Raw genomic sequence first — 20,149 nt, 5'->3', positions numbered from 1 at the left:
GGGGTGGGAGCCAATGTTGATGTCTAGACGCGGGTATTCTTTGAGTTGGTCCAGGTCTGCCACCCGATAGAGGTATTCTTTCCGGGGAGCAGGTGGTGGAGCTGGTGACGGAGATCGGGAGTCTCTTGAGGATGAATGCCGAGACTGACATGTCCTGCAAGAGCGGCCGCTTGATTGTGACGACCCGGAGGACGAGTCGCGTTTGTTTCCAACAGCCCTGACCTGATGACGGTTGTTTGGATTCAGATGTCGTCGGTGGCTTCCTTTGTGATCACCCTTTGACACTGCCCCACACATGCTTTCGAAGTGATTGTCTCTCCCACATTTCCGGCATTGTTCTCCCAGCGCTGGGCATGCGTCTGCATGTGGGAAGTCGTAGCCACATCGGTAGCATTTGTTGTGCTTGTCCGAGCGTCCTTTCATGTATCTCGTGTCTTTGTGCCCTCTATGAGACTGGTGATGGTGTTTCTTGGACCGGGACGAGCGATCACGTGGTGGGGACTGTCGATGTTCACGTCGCGACTGCATCCTGAAGACTTGTTCGGGTCGCTCGCTTTTCCCACTCTCCATGCTCTTTGCATGCTCGTCAGCTTGTTCCTCTATTCTCGTCATGTGCACAATGTCCACTAGTTTGTAGCTTTTCTTCAGTAGCTTGCGTCTCAGTGGTTCGGAGAGGCATCCTTCTATGACTCTTAGTCGCAGAGCGTCTTCCTTTGAGAAGTTGTCAAACTCGCAGTGCTTTGCTAGGTGGTTCAGACGAGTCACGAACGCCTCCATTCGTTCACCTCTCTCTTGCGCGGCCCGGTTGAAAGTGTACCGTTCATAGTCGACATTCCGTTTGTGCAGGAATTTACCGTCCAGGGCTTCCCGTGCTTTGGTGAAGGATGCCAAGGATTCTACTGGCAGTTCTTTTAGGATCCTTCCGCCGTCTCTGCCAATTAGGTTCCTGAGGAAAAGTAGTTGCTCTTCCTCTTCTGTTATCTTGGAGGCTTTCATGAAGTCATCAAAGTCTTCTATCCATTCTTGCCACCGCAGGCTCATACTCCTGCCCGATTCATCCTCGTCGCCAGTTGTAGTGTCGGCGCAGGCCCATAAACCACGCAGACAAACGTTGTAGGTAGGGAGCTTCTTTATTCATGCATCTTACATGCCTCGTGGTCAGCAGTGAACTGCCCTTTCGTTCCCCAGCTCCTCCCTTTCCTCGCCCTCGGCCTTCCCTCGGGCTGGTCCTAGTGCCTGACCAGTGTGGTCACTGTGCACTGTCCATTGACGATATTACAGCTGGTGCAGGCCATCATTATGTGTTGGGAAGATGGTAGTCAGCCTGAAAGCGACCACACGCCTACTGCTCTCAGTCACCCGGGTGAAACTCCACTCTCTCAGACACAGTCACTCTTTGCTGTGTCCCGCCCTCCCTCTTGGCAAATAAATATCTCTCAGGGGTTGCATTCAGCTGCCCTGCTGCTATGGAGTAAGTAGCCATACGGTGGCGCTAGAGTACAATCAATGAAGAGCTGTCAAAGCAGGTGATCGTGAGTACATAAACAGTAAAACGTTATTTTGGTTCAGATCACGAACATTGATGCCTAGGGGTGCTGTGCTTCAAACGCATCATGCTGGGTGGGGTCTTCTGAGGAGCCCCCGGCCCGCGCTCCCTCAGTTTTATGTCAGCTCTGGGGACACGATGACATTTAACGTCCCGAGACAACATGCCCTTCACTCTCCTGCGTGAGGTGAGGTGATTGTTTCGGACCCGGCTCAGCAGCAACACTTACCGAAGAGCCCCGATACCTCACTTTGCTAAACAACTGTACGTCTGGGTATTTTGTTTTAAGCCTGTGTGAGTCGACCTACGCTCTTCTTTACTACAATGTGTGTCTTCGTGCACTCACTCTCCTTTCCTCCTCTTTCTTGTTTCAGTGATTCTCTTCCTGGGTGTGTATTCATTACACCTGAGCCCGAGACACCTCTCTCTTCAGTCTATCTGGACTGTCTCTCTCTCGCTCTCTCCCTTCCCCCTCAGTCTCCAGCCGTCTCTCCTCTGGGTGTGTACTCACTCCTTCTTGTCTCCCTTCTCTCCTCAGATGATTTCGTGTTCCAGGGTAAGGCCGAGTGTCAGTTCGTGAACGGCTCTCAGCGGGTCCGGTACCTGGTGCGCTGGTCCTACAACCGGCAGCAGGTCCTGCACTTCGACAGCGACCGCGGGTACTACGAGGCGGACATGGAGGCCGGAGAGGCGACCGCCAAGCAGTGGAACAGCGACGAGGCGTACCTGGAGCAGACGCGGGCCGAGGTGGACAGATTCTGCAGACACAACTACGGGATCTTCGAGGGCTTCATGGAGCACCGGAGGCGTGAGTGAGGGGGGGCAGGTGGGGTGAGAGTTACTCCCAGCGGGAGGGGGGAGAGTAAACTCTAACACGTACTCACAGGCATGCAACCACAGGGCAAGGTGAATCCCGAGGAGGTGTCCTAGGGGTGAAGGCTCTCGCCTCTTCATCACACAATAACGTGATACCGGCAGACACAACAAGCACTTGCAATGCAATAACGCAACCGGTCTCGCCTTTGGGACCTCATATGTATTTAGCTTTGCAGCACATTAGCCTGGGTGCTGAAACATCTACTGTTCTTTAACATGGAGGGAAAGTAAGCACCAAACTGCGAGACAAGCAGGTATGGGAACACATGAGAGAAATATTGCCTTTCAGCAGGAAGTGGTATAGTCCAAAGCTCTGTTTTTAATATACAATCTGGGCCTTTCGTAGTGATATCCAGTGGCGGCTGGTGACTTTTGAAAGTGGTGGGGGTGTAAAAGTTGGATGTAAGCATTGTGCTGCCAGCGAGCCTGACCGTCATCAGGAGATGTTCAAAGGGGTTCTCACCACCACAGGAAGATTTTTTTTTAAAAAGGGGACAAATGGTATAACTTAACGCTTGTTTGACAATACAAGAAGATTTACAAAGCAATTGGGAAGGTGCAGACTTGAAATATTTAAACACAAACAATTGCTCCATATGTTAGAATTGTTCAACAGTTACTGTAGTGTGTAAATTGTACAGTGCAACAAGCAAGATTTTCAATCATCTTAACTGCACATAGGGTTGTCTCTGCATTGCATCTGGTTGCTAAAGCTGAAAATCTTCATGAAAAAAGACTGTGAGGTTACTGTAACTCGTTATTTTATTAACCTCTGATTCTGACTTGTGAGAGGGAAGTATGCAGAGCCAGCTGCGTACCAAGCAAGTAGGGGGCCCACAGCCAGGCCCTGGAGCTTGTTTTCGGCTGCTAATGTAGCCACAGAGTAAGCCATCTCCCATGGGAGTAAGAAAGACACCTCGTCTGCTAAGGGAGCGCAAAACCTGCTTATCGGCAAGAGGCCCTTGACACCTTGGCGCGCACTGCCTGCACAGCCTCTTTCAAAGCATTCAATCAATCAATCAAGGCATTTATAGAGCGCACTACTCACCCAGAGGGTCTCAAGGCGCTGGGGGGGGGGGGGGAGGGGAGGGGTGCCGCTACTGCTCGAACAGCCAGGTCTTGAGCTTCTTCCTGAAGGAGAGGTGGTCTTGGGTCAGGCGGAGGTCGGTAGGGAGGGTGTTCCAGGTCTTGGCGGCCAGGTAGGAGAAGGACCTTCCTCCTGTTGTCGCTCTTCGGATGCGGGGGACGGCGGCGAGGGCGTGGTTGGTCGATCGGAGGTGGCGTTTGGGAGCGTAGAAGTTGAGGCGGTTGTTGAGGTAGCTCGGGCCTTGGTCGTGTAGGGCTTTGTGTGCGTGGGTGAGGAGACGGAAGGTGATTCTCTTTTTGACGGGGAGCCAGTGCAGGTCTCTCAGATGTCCGGAGATGTGGCTGCGTCGGGGGATGTCGAGGATGAGTCTGGCTGAGGCGTTCTGGATCCGTTGGAGTCTCTTCTGGAGCTTGGCGGTGGTTCCGGCGTAGAGGGCGTTGCCGTAGTCTAGTCAGCTGGTGAGGAGGGCCTGGGTGACCGTCTTCCTGGTCTCGGTGGGGATCCACCGGAAGATCTTCCGTAGCATGCGCAGGATGTTGAAACAGGACGCGGAGACGGCGTTGACTTGTCTGGTCATGGAGAGGGAGGAGTCCAGGATGAAGCCCAGGTTGCGTGCATTACTGTCAGCAGTGAAGCTGCATGACAGGAGTGTAACTCAGACCCTTGCAGGCCTTGTGGTGCCTGCCCCAACACTTCAAGGGAGCCCCCACTCTGCGTCTCGTGACATACTGTCTCAGGAAGGATCCTGCCTTTGTTAAAAGGTTCGCTTCCTGCCACTACTTTCAACCTCTTGTCTTCAGGCAGGGAAGGCGTGCTTCTCTCCATTGGATTTAGAGACAAAATGCCACCAAAATCAGGAAATACATGCAATAATACATGCAACAACAACAACAGTACATTTTGTTTTTAGTATGCACATTCCGGTGTTCAAACCACATTCCCTACTCTTGAATGGCAGGCGTGACTGCCTATGAAAGGCCTAACGGACAGTAATAAATACTAACTTTTATTTTCCACTGTCACCAAACTCAGTAATTATGAAACTTCTGTGTGGGAACTGCCGAGCAGGACGCTCTTTTCTAATCAATGAGTGAAGTACTAGGAATGAACGCTGCCTGCGGCCTGAGCTAGAGACACAGCTTCCCGACTGTTCCCTTTGATTCTCCATCTCCTAGTCTCTCTGCTTTGAACCTCTCCCTTGCTTTCACCCGGTTGGTACCCATAAGACCACATCATCGGGTCACCTGTTTTCTGTGTTCTATCCTTCCTTACAGTTATACAGAAATGTATAGCTGGCTTTTTGAGATGCACATTTGAACAAAAAACAATAAGGCAAAAGACCACTTTGCACATAAATGCAGTATGACAACCTACAGCGGCTAGTGCAGTGCACGCTCTACTTCAAGGCACAAGTATATTTTCCAAAACATAGTTCAAACACTGCAATAACACAGGCATGGCAGCAGTCGCACACTCCATATTATAAGTATCCAGCAGGTTCAATGTACACCAGCCCTGCCCACACACCTGAAAACTACTTGAGGGACACCTCTCTGGCGCATCGAGGGATGCATTATTCACTGGTGCTGCGCAGTGCCACCAGCATGCCTCCTATTAAGCACTACATCTACCTCTCCCAGGAGGATAGTGGATATCCAGTGCGAACAGCGGAATAGCACCATCAATCGGAGGCAGTGACCACGAGTAAATTTAATGCCCACCCTCAGCTCCCGTGTTGAAAATAGAGATTATAAGGGTTGGTGGGACAATACTTCGCTGGCCTGATCGGAGTGTGCCATTTCAAGCCAGAATTCTATAACTTGAAAAGAAACTGATCAGATCGGACATTGTCGAGAGAAAACAAGAGTTATGATTTAACCCACCTGTTGTCTCTCCTTGCCAACCAGGAGCTGATGCCCAGAATGACAGGCCTGCAGAGTACCTCATACTGGCTACAGGGGCGAGCATGACACAGCTTAGTTGGACAGAATAATAAAATTAGGCCAGCGGCTTTGATCGATGACGGTGGCAGGAAGGAGTAGTTTCTGTCCTGTAACTCCAGTTCTGTAGTAGGGGTATCTCTGTTTTAGTCATAATCTAGTGAATAGTCCCGCCCATGTGCGTGGACCCCGGAGCAATCAAAAATAATCTCTTAAGTTGTCAAAACATGCAGAACTGCACCGACACTTAAGAGAGAATTTAAAGACGAATAATGCAGCCTATATCCACAGGCTACACTGTCCAGTACTTCAACTAGAAATTCCACCAAAATCCACAAACAGCACAGCCTGTCCAGATTTTTGTACAGAGAAAAACCTTGCCTTTAACAGCAAAACCCTCTGGAATGATAGAGAGGAAGAAGTGGACAGACAAGCCCCATAGGCTGCCATTATGTGGCTCAGAACAGGATACTGTGCCTTTAAGAGAACTTTCCAGAAGTCTCACAGTATCCCAGAATGCACTGCGGGTCCCTTTTACTTTCAGTTCTTTTTGAAGGCGTAACACGCCAGACCTGTAGCATTCCTTACATGAATATCTCTCTCCACCGGGGAGGCGGGCGGGCGCTTATGACTATAACAGAGATACCCCTACTACAGAACTGGAGTTACAGGACAGAAACTACTCCTTCTGTAGTAGGGGATCTCTGTGTATAGTCATAATCTAGTGAATAGAATGGCAAGCCCATCCCCACACCAAAGCGGCGGTGGAGAAAAGAGAAATAAGCACTTATTGTGCAAACAGATTTCGCAGCGAAGCCTGTCCAACCTGAGCGTCTGCCCTGGCATCGGTGTCCAGACAGTAATGCTTAGCGAAGGTATGGACCGACTTCCAAGTAGCCGCTTTGCAGATTTCTGCAATTGGAACATTTCGTAGCAAAGCAGTCGTGGCAGCTTTGCCCCTGGTGGAATGAGCCTTAGGTTTACCCCCTAAGGTCTTATTAGCCTTTTGGTAACACAATTGTATACAGGACACAATCCACCTCGAGATGGACTGTTTTGAGGTAGCAAGACCGGTCCTGACTGATCCATAATTGATAAACAACTGGTCATACCTACGAATATCCTTGGTTTTATCCAGATAAAACTTCAACACCCTCCTGACATCCAGGGAATGTAAAGACCTTTCCGCTGGAGAGGAAGGATTCTGAAAAAATGTAGGCAAAGTTATAGTCTGGTTAACATGGAAATCCGAGATAACCTTTGGAAGAAATTTAGGGTGAGTACGCATAACAACCTTAGCAGCATGAAATACAGTATAAGGTTCTTGGCAACACAACGCCTGAATTCACTCACCCTGCGGGCCGATGTAATGGCCACGAGGAACGCCGCCTTCCAGGACAGGTGCTGCAACGAAACCTTATGAATAGGTTCAAAAGGCTCCTTCATCAATCTGGACAGCACCACATTCAATTCCCATGAAGGCAAAGGAAGCCGGACAGGAGGGAATACTTTCTTCAAGCCTTCCAGAAAATCTTTGATCACAGGGATCTGGAAGAAGGAAGTCTGTGAAGGGCATTTCCTGTAGGCAGTCAGCGCAGCGAGATGAACCTTAATGGAATGGAAATTAAGGCCAGACTGCGCCAGATGTAGAAGATACGGAAGGATGACATCTTCCTTACACGTCGTTGGGTCATAGTTCTTGGACTTGCACCAGATGCAAAACCCCTTCCACTTGTAAGCATAAGAAGTCCGAGTGGAAGGTCGCTTAGCCTCCTTCAGTATGTCCATACAATCTTCTGGTAGATTCAAATGGCCATATTGCACTATCTCAGGAGCCATGCCGCCAAACTCAAAGACGGGAGGTTGGGGTGCAACATCTGCCCCCCGAACTTCGTGAGAAGGTCCGGCCTGCACGGCAGCCGTATGTGAGAAAGGAGAGACCGGTGAAGCAGGTCCGTGAACCACCACTGCCTGGGCCATTCCGGGACAATCAGGATTATCCACGCACTGGACTGGGACAGCTTGATGAGCACCGCCGGAATCAGGGGAATGGGTGGAAAAGCGTACAGAAAGCTGTTCAACCAGTTGATCCATAACGCATTCCCCAGCGTCCCCTGCTGGTAATACCTGGAGGCGAAGTCTCGGCATTTGCTGTTTTCGGCGGTGGCCAACAGATCTACGTCTGGAGTCCCCCACCTTGCGAAGACTTCTCCTAGTACTTCGTCGTTTATGACCCATTCCTGGTTTTCCTGAATCAGTCTGCTCAGTGCGTCGGCCTGAACATTCTGCACACCTGGCAGATGGGTAGCCGTTATCGTTAGTCCTCTGGCTAGAAGCCAACGCCAGATCGCCTGCGCCTCCTGCGCGATCTCGAGCCCCCCTGCTTGTTGAGGTAATACATCGTGGCCGTATTGTCCGTCTGTACAAGCAGAGAGTTGGTCTGGAAGGACGGATGAAAGGCCTTCAGTGCCAAGTGAACAGCTCCGAGTTCCAGGAAATTGATGTGATACGTGGACTCCGTCTGGGACCAAGTTCCTTGTATCTGTAAGTCTCCGGAGTGCGCCCCCCAGCCGTAGAGAGACGCATCCGTCACGATAGTCTGTGTGGGAATGTCTTTGTGGAAGGGAACCCCTCTGAGGAGATTCTCCGCTGAACACCACCACTTCAGAGACTGAAGAGCATGCAGAGACAGTCGTATCTTGTCGTCCCAAGATCCTTTCCTCTGATCCCACTGATCCTCCAAGCACTCCTGCAGCGGTCTCATGTGCAGTCGTGCATGCGGAGAGAGGAAGATACAAGAGGCCATCGACCCCAGTAGAGAAGACACCGTCCTCACTGTTGTAGACGGAGCGGTCATAAGAGCCTGAGCCTTCCGAAGGAGTGATAACCGTTGCTCCTCCGAAGGAGCAGGGGCGGCCTTAGGCATGTGCAAGCTGTGCACCTGCACAGGGCCCCCAAACCCCTGGGGCCACCACGCCAATATATATCCTTAATATAATAATCCTCTGAGGATGGATACATATTTGCGTGGCGGCCCCTGGCAGGGATTTGGCGGCCTCTGGCTCTTTTCCCCTTCCAAACACCCTGACATCACTGGCCTCCGCGCTCTGCCCTGCTCGGACCCCCTCTTCCGGGGCCCCCTACCTACGCTCCCTGCCCAGGGCCGCCATGAGCCTAGAGCCGCCCCTGGAAGGAGACACGCTTGCTGACAGCGTATTGATGGAGGCTCCCAAGTACTGTATGCACTGGACCGGCGTCGGGACATACTTGGACATGTGGACGTGTAACCCCAGCTTGTTCAGGAGAACGCACGTCTTCTGGAAGTGCGCTTGAGCTTCCGAAAAGGAGGAGGCCTTGCTCAACCAATCGTCCAGGTACGGGTAGACAAACACCTTGTTCTTCCTTAGGTGTGCATCTACCACTGCCATGCACTTCGAGAATGTTCTGGGCGCAGACTTCAGCCCGAATGGCAGTACTGTGTACTGATAATGATTGGCGCCGACTTGGAATCGCAGGAACTTCCTGTGTTTGTGTGCAATGGGCACATGAAGTACGCATCCTGTAGGTCTATAGCACATAGCCAGTCTCTCTGTTGCAGCTGAAGATAAATCTGATGCAACGACAGCATGCAAAACTTCTCTCTGCGAATCCACTTGTTTGCTTGTCGCAAATCCAGAATGGGCCTGAACTCGTTCTTGTCCTTCTTGCGAACCAGAAAGAACCGGGAGTACAGACCTCTTCCTCTTTGAGACAGAGGTACGTCTTCTATCGCCCTTTTCCTTAACAGGATATCGGCCTCCGCCTGGAGCTCGCGCAGTTGAAACCGCGAGCTGACCTGTGGAATTGATGGAGGCGGGCTGGTGAACTGACTGTATCCATTGCAAACAATATTCAGCACCCACTTGTCCTGAGTAATTTTTCTCCACTCTGCCAGAAGAAATTGAACGCTTCCTCCACCGGAGTGGGTAACGGATGTAGGGGAAGTAACAACTCAGGGTCGAGACCCAGCTGGGCCTTTGTTCGCTGCTGCGGACTGCTGGCCGCCTCTACCCTTCTGGCGCTTCTGGCAGGGCTTCCGGAACTGCTGCTGCTGTTGTTGCTGCTGTCCCGAAGTCTGTCCACACCCTCTGCCCTGTGCCCCAAACCGTCTCTGGAATGGGTGGTAGGTCTTCTTCTCCTTGGGCTTCTCCAGCCCAACCGCAGTTAGGGTCTCGGCCTCCGCCTTCATGCGGGCCATTTCGTCATCCGCATGCTTACCAAACAAGGTTTCCCCAGAGAAAGGCAGATTGGCCACCCGCTGCTGAGCTTCCGGCTTGAGCGATGTAAGTCGAAGCCAAGCGTGGCGTCGCTGGTTGACACCATGATAGTAGCCATGTGCCGCCAGAAGAGACGTATCCGCAGCTGCGCTGATGAGCTGGTTCGACACCAGCATCCCCTCCTTCAGGATCTCTTGAAAGTCCTCTTCCTTCTCTCAGGGAAGGAACTCAGCGAATTGCTGGAGGGACTCCCATAGGGCACGATCTGATCGCCCCAGCAAAGCCGCAGCACTGGCTGCCTTCATCGCAGTAGAGGCCGTCCCACAGACCTTTCTGCCTGCCGAGTCCATCCATCGGCTCTCCTTATCAGGAGGTACAGTAGAAGACAGGGAGGTGGCATGTTGCTTCCTAGCCGCCATCACTATGACAGAGTCCGGAGTCGGATCCATCCGAAGAAAGGCCGGGTCAGAATCCGGGGCCCTGTACTTCTTAAGGAGCCGGGAGGGAGCAGCCTTTGTCACCGCAGGGGTGAGAAACAACTCCTCTACGGGCTCTACCAGTCCTGGCACTAGAGGCAGTAAAGGTTGAGACAGGTGTTTTTTATGCAGTGTCTCGAAAATCACGGACGTCGTGGGAGTAGGCACCGTCACTGTGATACCCAACTTAGCTGCACCCCTCAGGAGAACATCCTGGAATGTGCTGACGTCGTCCACCAGAGATACTCTCGTCCCCGGGGATTCCGACAAAGTCGGTGAGTAGGTTCTGGTCCCGGAAGAATCCGTGCGGGACCGTGATCGTCGCCTCCTGTGACGCCATCTTGATCTCGTTGAGGACCTGTGACGACTCCGTGATCTCCCCCTCCGACCGGAGCGAGATCGCGACCTCCTTGGCTTCGGGCGTTCCGCCGGCCTCACAGGAGTGGGTGACTTCGGCCCGGCAGGGGCCCTCGGCCGAGGGGGCCCCTTAGGGGACGTCAGAAATCGAGGCAGTGAAGCCGTCCTCGGAGGAACCGGAGGAGGCCTGTCAGCCGGAAGCTGAGGCTGAGGTTGAGGTTGAGGTTGAGGTTGAGGATGAGGTGGAAGTGGAGGCGGGGTGGGAGCCCGCGGAGGTGGTCCCCTGGGTAATGGAGAAGGGGGCGTAACCGACTTCGGCCTAGAAGGCGTATACACTTCAGAGTACACCGAGCCCGGTGATCTGCCTTCTTTTTTAGGCTGGGGCGTTGGAGAATCCCCTATCGGCACCTGCCGCCTGCTAGACTGACTCCCAGCGCCAGAACTCCTTCTGCGCCTCTTTGGCGTCGAAAAACGTCGACCCGACGGCGAGCGTCTCCTCCTCGACGGCGAACGCCTCTTCCTTGACGGCGAACGCCTTCGCCTCGACGGCGACCTTCGCCTCGACGGCGACCTTCGTCTCGACGGCAAGCGTCTCCTCGACGCCGAACGCCTGTGTGACTTTGACGTCCTCCTCGACGTCAAGGATCCCCTCGATGACGACCTCCTTCTCTTCACCGACGGCAAACGGCGGTGTCGCCTCGACGGCGAGCGCCTATGCCGGGCCACCTCTCGACGTCGATTACTCGACGCCGACGACAACGAAATCGTCACTGGTGATCTCGACGGCGGTCTATTCAGTTCCCTCGACGCCGAGCGTCGACGCCTCTTCAACCCAGAGCCCTGGGGAGACGGGGAACAGACTGCAGTCATCCCTCTCGACGCCGTAGTCGGTGCAATCGACGCCGACGGAGAATGGGTACGTTTGCTAGTCTTCCTGTCCCTGGGGAGCCCCCCAGAGGCCTCAGCATGGGCAGAGGAAGCCCTTCCAGACCCACCTTGCGCCTTCAGTCTTCTGTCTTCCAGGCCTTGGAGCCTGATCTTCATCCTATCTCTCAGGGTTCTGCTAGAGAAGCCCTGGCAGATGTCACACTCCTCTGAGACATGAGATGAGGGAAGGCAGATGATGCACACCTCGTGTGGGTCCGACTTGGCCTTCTTCCTCGAGCACTCTGGGCATTTGTCAAACAATGCAGGCATATTGACAAATAAAGAGTGCACCAAGACAAACACAAGGAAGAAACACCAAAGTACTTAAAGAAAAGCACTCAAAAAACCAGAAAAAAAGTGAAAAATCACCAAGTAAACCCTTGAAAAGGGAAAGCTCAATGCTCCAGGGTCCTGCTTGCTGAACTGAAAGTAAAAGGGACCCGCAGTGCATTCTGGGATACTGTGAGACTTCTGGAAAGTTCTCTTAAAGGCACAGTATCCTGTTCTGAGCCACATAATGGCAGCCTATGGAGCTTGTCTGTCCACTTCTTCCTCTCTATCATTCCAGAGGGTTTTGCTGTTAAAGGCAAGGTTTTTCTCTGTAGAAAAATCTGGACAGGCTGTGCTGTTTGTGGATTTTGGTCGAATTTCTAGTTGAAGTACTGGACAGTGTAGCCTGTGGATATAGGCTGCATTATCTGTCTTTAAATTCTCTCTTAAGTGTCGGTGCAGTTCTGCATGTTTTGACAATTTAAGAGATTATTTTTGATTGCTCCGGGGTCCACGCACATGGGCGGGACTAATCACTAGATTATGACTATACACAGAGATCCCCTACTTCAGAAACTGGGCTTTCCGAAAGTTCCAGATTTTGGAATAGCTGCCTGGGCTGGCTGTAACAACTTGTGGAGGATGAGAGGGCAACTTAACCAAAACCGTTTCCCACAGCATCATGGTGTGGAGTCTGTGATGCGTACGGAGCCCTCCCCCTCCCTATGACAACTTTGGGAAGGGTGAGGTGGGGAGGCAATTATGATTGACATGCAGCCACGCCCCGAGCTGATGCTCATGCCGCCCGGGGCTGCTGCAAAAAGTGACGCTACTGCGTGTCATCTAGGAGAAGAAAATTAAGGCCTTAGATAATGGCAGGCCCGGGCAGTACTGGCTTAAGCCCTTGGACCGCCACAACGGCACATGCGCAGTAGCATGTCTGTGAAAGTGCCTGCCTGCCTGATCCTAATGTTATGATGGCAGCCAGCATTGTGAGCACTCTGCAGTCACTGGCAATATGACATTGGCGCGTCGGTGTCTGCAGTGCAAGGTACGTTTTCCTGTTTTATATGACATCCACACAAATATTTAAATAATCACAATACATAATGTGAATGTGTGATTATTATTTTAGCAATGTGGATGGCACATAAAGCAGGAAAAATTAGGGGGGCACAGTCCCTCAGCCCAAATGGAGCAGCCTCCCCTGGTCATATCACCGAAAATACAAGATTTGAAAAAAATATTATTGTGTACGAGTGCTTGTAGAAGACAGGTTTCTATGGCCTGGAAAACAGGGAATGCTAAAGTGATTCTGGTATTTTACTGACCTCTGCTGGTCGTTTTCTATCAAGAAAGTTAAATAGAGGCAGTTGCCAGAAAATAGAAATCCCCTAAGCAGAAAGCATTTCTGGTATTTTACTGACCTCTACTGGTCGTTTTCTATCAAGACAGTTAAATAGAGGCAGTTGCACTGAAACAAAAGTGCCTAAGTGGAAGCAGTAAAGTCCTAGGGCTGCTCTCCAGAGCCCACAAACTACATAGCGCTGGGACGCTCTAGGGCAGCCATGCGCTTTACAAATCAAATTTCATTTCATTTCATTTCATTACATATATAAGTATATACTAAAGTATATACAAGAGGTCTTGAATGCTTGACCTAAAAACTAGAAGTGGCAAGCCGGCCATAGAATCAAAACAACGCAGGCAAAAGGAACACAATTCCAAACGCAGCAAGCACAGGATATATAAGCAAAAATATAAACATATGTGACACATTTACAATGACTAAAGAACTTCCTGGCAGGGTCTGAGAAGGAGGGAATTAGTTCTGAAAGTGTCTTTGGAATAAAAGAGACTTAAGGTTCGCTTTGAAGATCTGGATGGAGGTGATGGCATGGAGCGGAGGAGGAAGCAAGTTCCAGGTTCTCACCGCATTACCTGAGAACGATTGTGCCAACAGTTTTTCTCTTTTGAAGGAGGGGGTTTCAAGAAGGAACTTTTCCGCATTCCGAGAAGGTCTTGAGCCTCCAGACAGTTTGAGTTTATTCGCCAGACAGCGAGGGGAGGAAGAGTGCAAAGCTTTGTGGGCACGCTGTTTTGTAGATAGCTCTAGCCTCCATGGGAAGCCATCGGAGAGAAGACAGGATAGGAGTGATGTTGTCACTTCGTTTGGACCCTGAAATGAAGCGAGCTGCTGAATGGAGGACGGATTTGAGGGGGGAAAGGTGTGATTTGGGAAGGCCAGTCAGAAGAGAATTACAATAGTCAAGTCTAGAGAGAACGAGCGATTGGACCAAGGTTTGTAGGTCATTTTCCGGGAAGAACCGACGAATCCCCCTTAAAAGTCGCAGTTGATAACGTGCGCTCTTGGCCATGGAGTTGATGTGTGAGATGAGGTTGAGTCTTTTGTCAAGTATGACATCTAAGGATTTAGCGCAAACCACAATGATGGGTTTACTGTTGAGTAGATTTGATTGATCCATCCAGGATTGAACAGGAGGCGGAGAGAGAGAGCTAGATATGAGGAGGAATTCCGTTTTGGAGGGATTGAGAATGAGTTGGTGAACTAGCATCCAGTTGTGAATAGTGTTGAGAGTAGAGCTGAGTAGTGAGAGATCATGAGCGGAAGACACCTTGAGGTAGATTTGGGTGTCATCCGCATAGAGATGGTAGAGGATTCCAGATTTGCTTAGAAGGTTCCCTAATGGTTCCAGATAGAGTTTGAACAGAGTGGGAGCAAGGATAGAACCTTGAGGGACGCCTTGACCAACCACCAGTGGAGACAAGAGACTATTTGCAATCTTGATCATTTGGGATCTGTCTGAGAGGAAAGAGGCAAACCCTTTGAGTACAGTGCCTTCCACGCCCATTCTCTGTTGATCACTCTATTTTGTGACTCATGTAGCAAGGTAGAAATTAAAACCTCTCGTTTCACTCAAGCCAGTCTCACTGGGGAGAGACAGGGAGAGCCAAGCGCAGGAGCGCTGACAGGGTTTGAGTGGCACCAGACCGCTCGTCCTCGGCCAGGACCATATGCGGATGGAGAGATGGATGAGGGAAAGAGGGGTGGGGAGAGAGGGACAGGGGAGAGAGGGATGGGGAGGGAGGACTGTCTTTCTTTCAAGGTGGCACCTCCCCTCTCTGCTAATCTGCTGTAACTGCTGCTGACTAATCGCTGGACAATAGATCAGGCACTTTGTACATCCATACTAATATAATAAAGAGAGAGCCCAAACCTTTGAGGCGGGTAATCTCAGGAACCACAGCACCAATCACAACACTCAATACAGCGTTGGAAAGGGCAGTTGCAGCAGAAGGACATAGACTATGCAGATGCCCACCATATACATTTAAAAGGTAAAAGAACCGTGCCAGCAAAGTAGTCCCTTGTGGGCGTGTCTGCGTTGTGCTGTGCTGTGACTCGTCAGAAGCGGTCGCTCCACTTCAAGCTGCCTCCCCGACCCAAGTGCGGTATTGTAACCTGCCTTGAGCTGCTCTGAGCTGCACCCGATTGTTATTATTAACTCCCACAGCGCCCGATCTTAAATATTGATTTACATAGCGCCCGATCTTAATTTTTATTCCCTGCCTTGAACTGTTCTGAGCTGCACCGGATCTCAATCACTTACTCCCATAGCGCCCAATTTTAATCTTTAATTAATCATTCCCATAGCGCTCCACCACCTCAGTAGTTGCGCAGTTTGTTTTGCAGCGTAGCGCTAGTCCCAATTGCACCAATTAGCATAATAACACAGCGCTAGCCTCCATAGCGTGCTGTAACGCTAGCTTTGTCTGCATTGCCTTGCTTTTCAATTATTTGATTGTTTGTGCCCATTCACAGTATCTTAGCGTGTCATTAATACTTTGTGCCCCTATCTCTGCATAGGATTTGGTCGACTGCCATCTTGTTTAGTCTCTTGTTGTTTAGCCTTCCCTCCCCGGATATCCACCCCGCCTCCCGCCTCCCAGCTGCTCCGCCCTCCCACAGTTCGTCAGGCTCGGTCTCTCCACGAGACCTCTGTGACCGTCCTGACTCGTCAGAAGCGGTCGCTCCACTTCAAGCTGCCTCCCCAACCCAAGTGCGGTATTGTAACCTGCCTTGAGCTGCTCTGAGCTGCACCCGATTGTTATTATTAACTCCCACAGCGCCCGATCTTAAATATTGATTTACAGAGCGCCCGATCTTAATTTTTATTCTCTGCCTTGAACTGTTCTGAGCTGCACCAGATCTCAATCACTTACTCCCATAGCGCCCGATTTTAATCTTTAATTAATCATTCCCATAGCGCTCCACCACCTCAGTAGTTGCGCAGTTTGTTTTGCAGCGTAGCGCTAGTCCCAATTGCACCAATTAGCATAATAACACAGCGCTAGCCTCCATAGCGTGCTGTAACGCTAGCTTTGTCTGCATTGCCTTGCTTTTCAATTATTTGATTGTTTGTGCCCATTCACAGTATCTTAGCGTGTCATTAATACTTTGTGCCCCTATCTCTGCATAGGATTTGGCCGACTGCCATCTTGTTTAGTCTCTTGTTGTTGTTTAGCCTTCCCTCCCCGGATATCCACCCCGCCTCCCGCCTCCCAGCTGCTCCACCCTCCCACAGTTCGTCAGGCTCGGTCTCTCCACGAGACCTCTGTGACCGTCCTGACTCGTCAGAAGCGGTCGCTCCACTTCAAGCTGCCTCCCCGACCCAAGTGCGGTATTGTAACCTGCCTTGAGCTGCTCTGAGCTGCACCCGATTGTTATTATTAACTCCCACAGCGCCCGATCTTAAATATTGATTTACATAGCGCCTGATCTTAATTTTTATTCCCTGCCTTGAACTGTTCTGAGCTGCACCGGATCTCAATCACTTACTCCCATAGCGCCCAATTTTAATCTTTAATTAATCATTCCCATAGCGCTCCACCACCTCAGTAGTTGCGCAGTTTGTTTTGCAGCGTAGCGCTAGTCCCAATTGCACCAATTAGCATAATAACACAGCGCTAGCCTCCATAGCGTGCTGTAACGCTAGCTTTGTCTGCATTGCCTTGCTTTTCAATTATTTGATTGTTTGTGCCCATTCACAGTATCTTAGCGTGTCATTAATACTTTGTGCCCCTATCTCTGCATAGGATTTGGCCAACTGCCATCTTGTTTAGTCTCTTGTTGTTGTTTAGCCTTCCCTCCCCGGATATCCACCCCGCCTCCCGCCTCCCAGCTGCTCCGCCCTCGCCCCTCCCCCTCCTCTATCCATATGACCGATGTCTCCACGCGCAGCGTTCACGCGCAGCGGTCGCGCCCCATGCGCGCTGAAGGTGCGCCAAAGGTAAGCCCGTCTACGCCCGTCCACGCCTGGACCACGCCCAGCGCCAGACCCCCTGGTCCTCGCCGCTCCCAACCCACTAGAGTCACATATGACGCCGCATCTCTCCTCGCCCTCAACCCCGGACGAGCACCACAATGCTGCGAAGCCGCCCCAGGTCGCACCCACGGTCCTTTCGCCTGCCTCTCCTGCAAGTTCAACTGCTCCAGGACCCTCACCAAACCCAACCCCTCCACACACAGCTCCGCATCTAACCGCCTGAAGTGCATCTTGCTCAACACCCGCTCGGTCCACAGACACGCAACGGAACTCTGGGACCTACTCGATACTGCGTCACCGGACATCGCCTTCCTTACAGAAACATGGATGAACACAACATCTGCACCCGACATCGCCATAACCATACCGGACGCTTACAAGATCACCCGTAAAGACCGCACCAATCAAACAGGAGGAGGCATCGCCATCATCCACAAGAACACCATCAAAATCACGACCAGCTCAGAGGATGATCTTGCAACCGCCGAATACATCCACTTTCAGATCCACACCGACCCTAGGACCACTCTTAGAGGCACCCTCATCTATAGGCCTCCAGGTACCCGCAGTCAATTCAGCGATAACATCACCGACTTCGTCTGCCCACATGCCCTCACCTCCGAGAACTACATTCTTTTAGGAGATTTCAACTATCACCTTGAAAACAAACACGACAGCAACACCACCACCCTCTTGGATAACCTGGCCAATCTCGGACTCAAACAACTTGTTGACACCCCCACCCATGTTGCAGGACACACGCTCGACCCTATCTTCACCTCCAGCAAGCATATCTCCTTCGATCGCACCACAGCTCTCCATTGGACGGACCACAGCTGTGTTCACTTCAGCTGCAAAACCACCCCGACCCACAACCGCCCACAACCTATTCCTCGGAGAAACTGGAACAAAATCACCTCCGACCAACTCCTCACATCACTCAACCAAAACCCTCCCACCCTCTCACTGGACCCAAGCCAAGCGGCCACCAATCTCAAGCACTGGATCCCCCACAGTGCGGACGAATTAGCACCCCTGAAAAAACACCAGTTCAAATCAGACTGCAAAAAGGCTCCCTGGTTCAATGATGACCTTAAAAAATCCAAGAAGCTATGCCGCTCCCTGGAGAAAACATGGAGAAAAAACCCAACCACCGACAACATGTCCATCCTCAAGGCTGCCACCCGCAAACACCACCAACTGATTCGATCTGCTAAGAAATCAGCATTCAAGGATCGTCTTGACAACAACAATCACAACAGCAAGGAACTTTTCAACATCGTCAAAGAATTTACCAACCCCACCGCAGCATCTAACGACATCACTCCCTCCCAAGACCTCTGCAATGCGCTATCCTCCTTCTTCTACAACAAAATCGCCGACATCCACAACAGCTTCGAGAATACTCCCAGCTTCCAACCCCCCCTCCCCCCCCCCCCCACCCCCTTCAGATCCTACTCCGCCAACTAACAACCTCACCGCATGGAACCCAATCACCACTGAAGACACCATCCGCCTAATGAACTCCATCCACTCTGGCTCGCCAACCGACCCCTGCCCCCACCACATCTTCAACAAAGCGAACTCCATCATCGCACCCCATCTCCGTGATGTCATCAACTGCTCGTTCAACTCTGCCACCTTTCCAGAAAGCTGGAAACACGCCGAACTCAGCGCCCTTCTGAAGAAACCCACAGCAGACCCCTCCGAACTTAAAAACTACCGACCCATATCCCTCCTCCCATTCCCAGCCAAAGTCATCGAGAAAGCCGTCAACAACCAGCTCGCCGCCTTCCTTGAATCCAACAACTCCCTCGACCCATCTCAATCCGGATTCCGAGCCAAACACAGCACCGAAACCGCCCTCATTGCAGCAACAGACGACATCCAAACACTACTGGACAACGGTGAAACTGTGGCCCTCATTCTACTCGACCTCTCCGCCGCGTTCGACACAGTCTGCCACAGCACCCTTATACAACGCCTCAGCAGCATCGGCATAAAAGGAAAAGCCTTGGACTGGATCACCTCATTCCTCGCTGGGAGAACTCAGAGAGTCCGACTTCCCCCATTCACCTCAGAGGCCACCGAAGTCATCTGCGGAGTACCACAAGGATCTTCACTCAGTCCTACCCTCTTCAACGTCTACATGAGCCCACTCACATCTATCGCACGTCAACACAACCTCAACATCATCTCCTACGCTGACGACACCCAGCTGATCCTCTCCCTAACCAAAGACCCTAACACCGCCAAAACCAATCTTCATGAAGGCATGAAAGAAGTAGCCGAATGGATGAAACATAGCCGCCTAAAACTCAACTCAGACAAAACGGAGGTGCTCATCCTAGGATCTTCCTCCTCTGCCTGGGACGACTCTTGGTGGCCCTCCGCTCTGGGCACAGCACCCACACCCACAGACCATGCATGTAACCTTGGCTTCATCCTAGACTCCTCTCTCTCGATGTCCAGACAAGTCAACGCAGTCTCATCATCCTGCTGCAACGTACTTCGCATTCTCAAAAAGATCTTCCGTTGGATCCCCCTCGAGACAAGAAAGACTGTCACCCACGCACCGGTCACGAGTCGACTGGACTATGGCAACACACTATACGCCGGAATCACAGCAAAATTACAGAAAAAACTCCAACGCATCCAAAACGCTTCAGCGAGACTCATATTAGACATCCCTCGCCAAGATCACATCACCGGACACCTAAAAGACCTCCACTGGCTTCCCGTCAGCAAAAGAATCACATTCCGCCTTCTCACCCACGCACACAAAGCCCTCTACAATCTAGGACCCGAATGCCTCAACACTCGACTGTCCTTCTACAAACCCATCCGCCAACTACGATCATCCAATCAAGCCCTCGCCGCAGTCTTGCGCATCCGAAAATCCACCTTCGGTGGCAGATCCTTCTCCCTCCTTGCTGCCAAGACCTGGAACTCACTCCCCACCCACCTCCGCCTTACTCAAAACCACATCTCCTTCAGAAAAGAACTTAAAACCTGGCTATTCGACAAATAATGAACCCCCTACCCAAGCGCCTTGAGACCCTCTGG

General features: G+C 51.5%; 1 protein-coding gene across 1 annotated transcript in view; it reads left to right on the top strand.

Annotated features, from left to right (window-relative positions):
• LOC147709973 (SLA class II histocompatibility antigen, DQ haplotype C beta chain-like) overlaps nt 1-20,149 on the top strand; it is a 266,658-nt gene that overhangs the window by 144,522 nt on the left and 101,987 nt on the right. Inside the window, exon 2 of the mRNA XM_086920654.1 lies at nt 2,085-2,354. Coding sequence (XP_086776780.1) covers nt 2,085-2,354 — 270 coding nt within the window. The remainder of the gene's footprint in view (nt 1-2,084; nt 2,355-20,149) is intronic.

The sequence above is a fragment of the Lissotriton vulgaris genome, chromosome 5 (genome assembly GCF_964263255.1).
Source record: "Lissotriton vulgaris chromosome 5, aLisVul1.2, whole genome shotgun sequence".
NCBI lineage: Eukaryota > Metazoa > Chordata > Amphibia > Caudata > Salamandridae > Lissotriton > Lissotriton vulgaris.
Note: the sequence above shows the minus strand (reverse complement) of the source record. Positions and strands in the feature narration are given on the sequence as shown.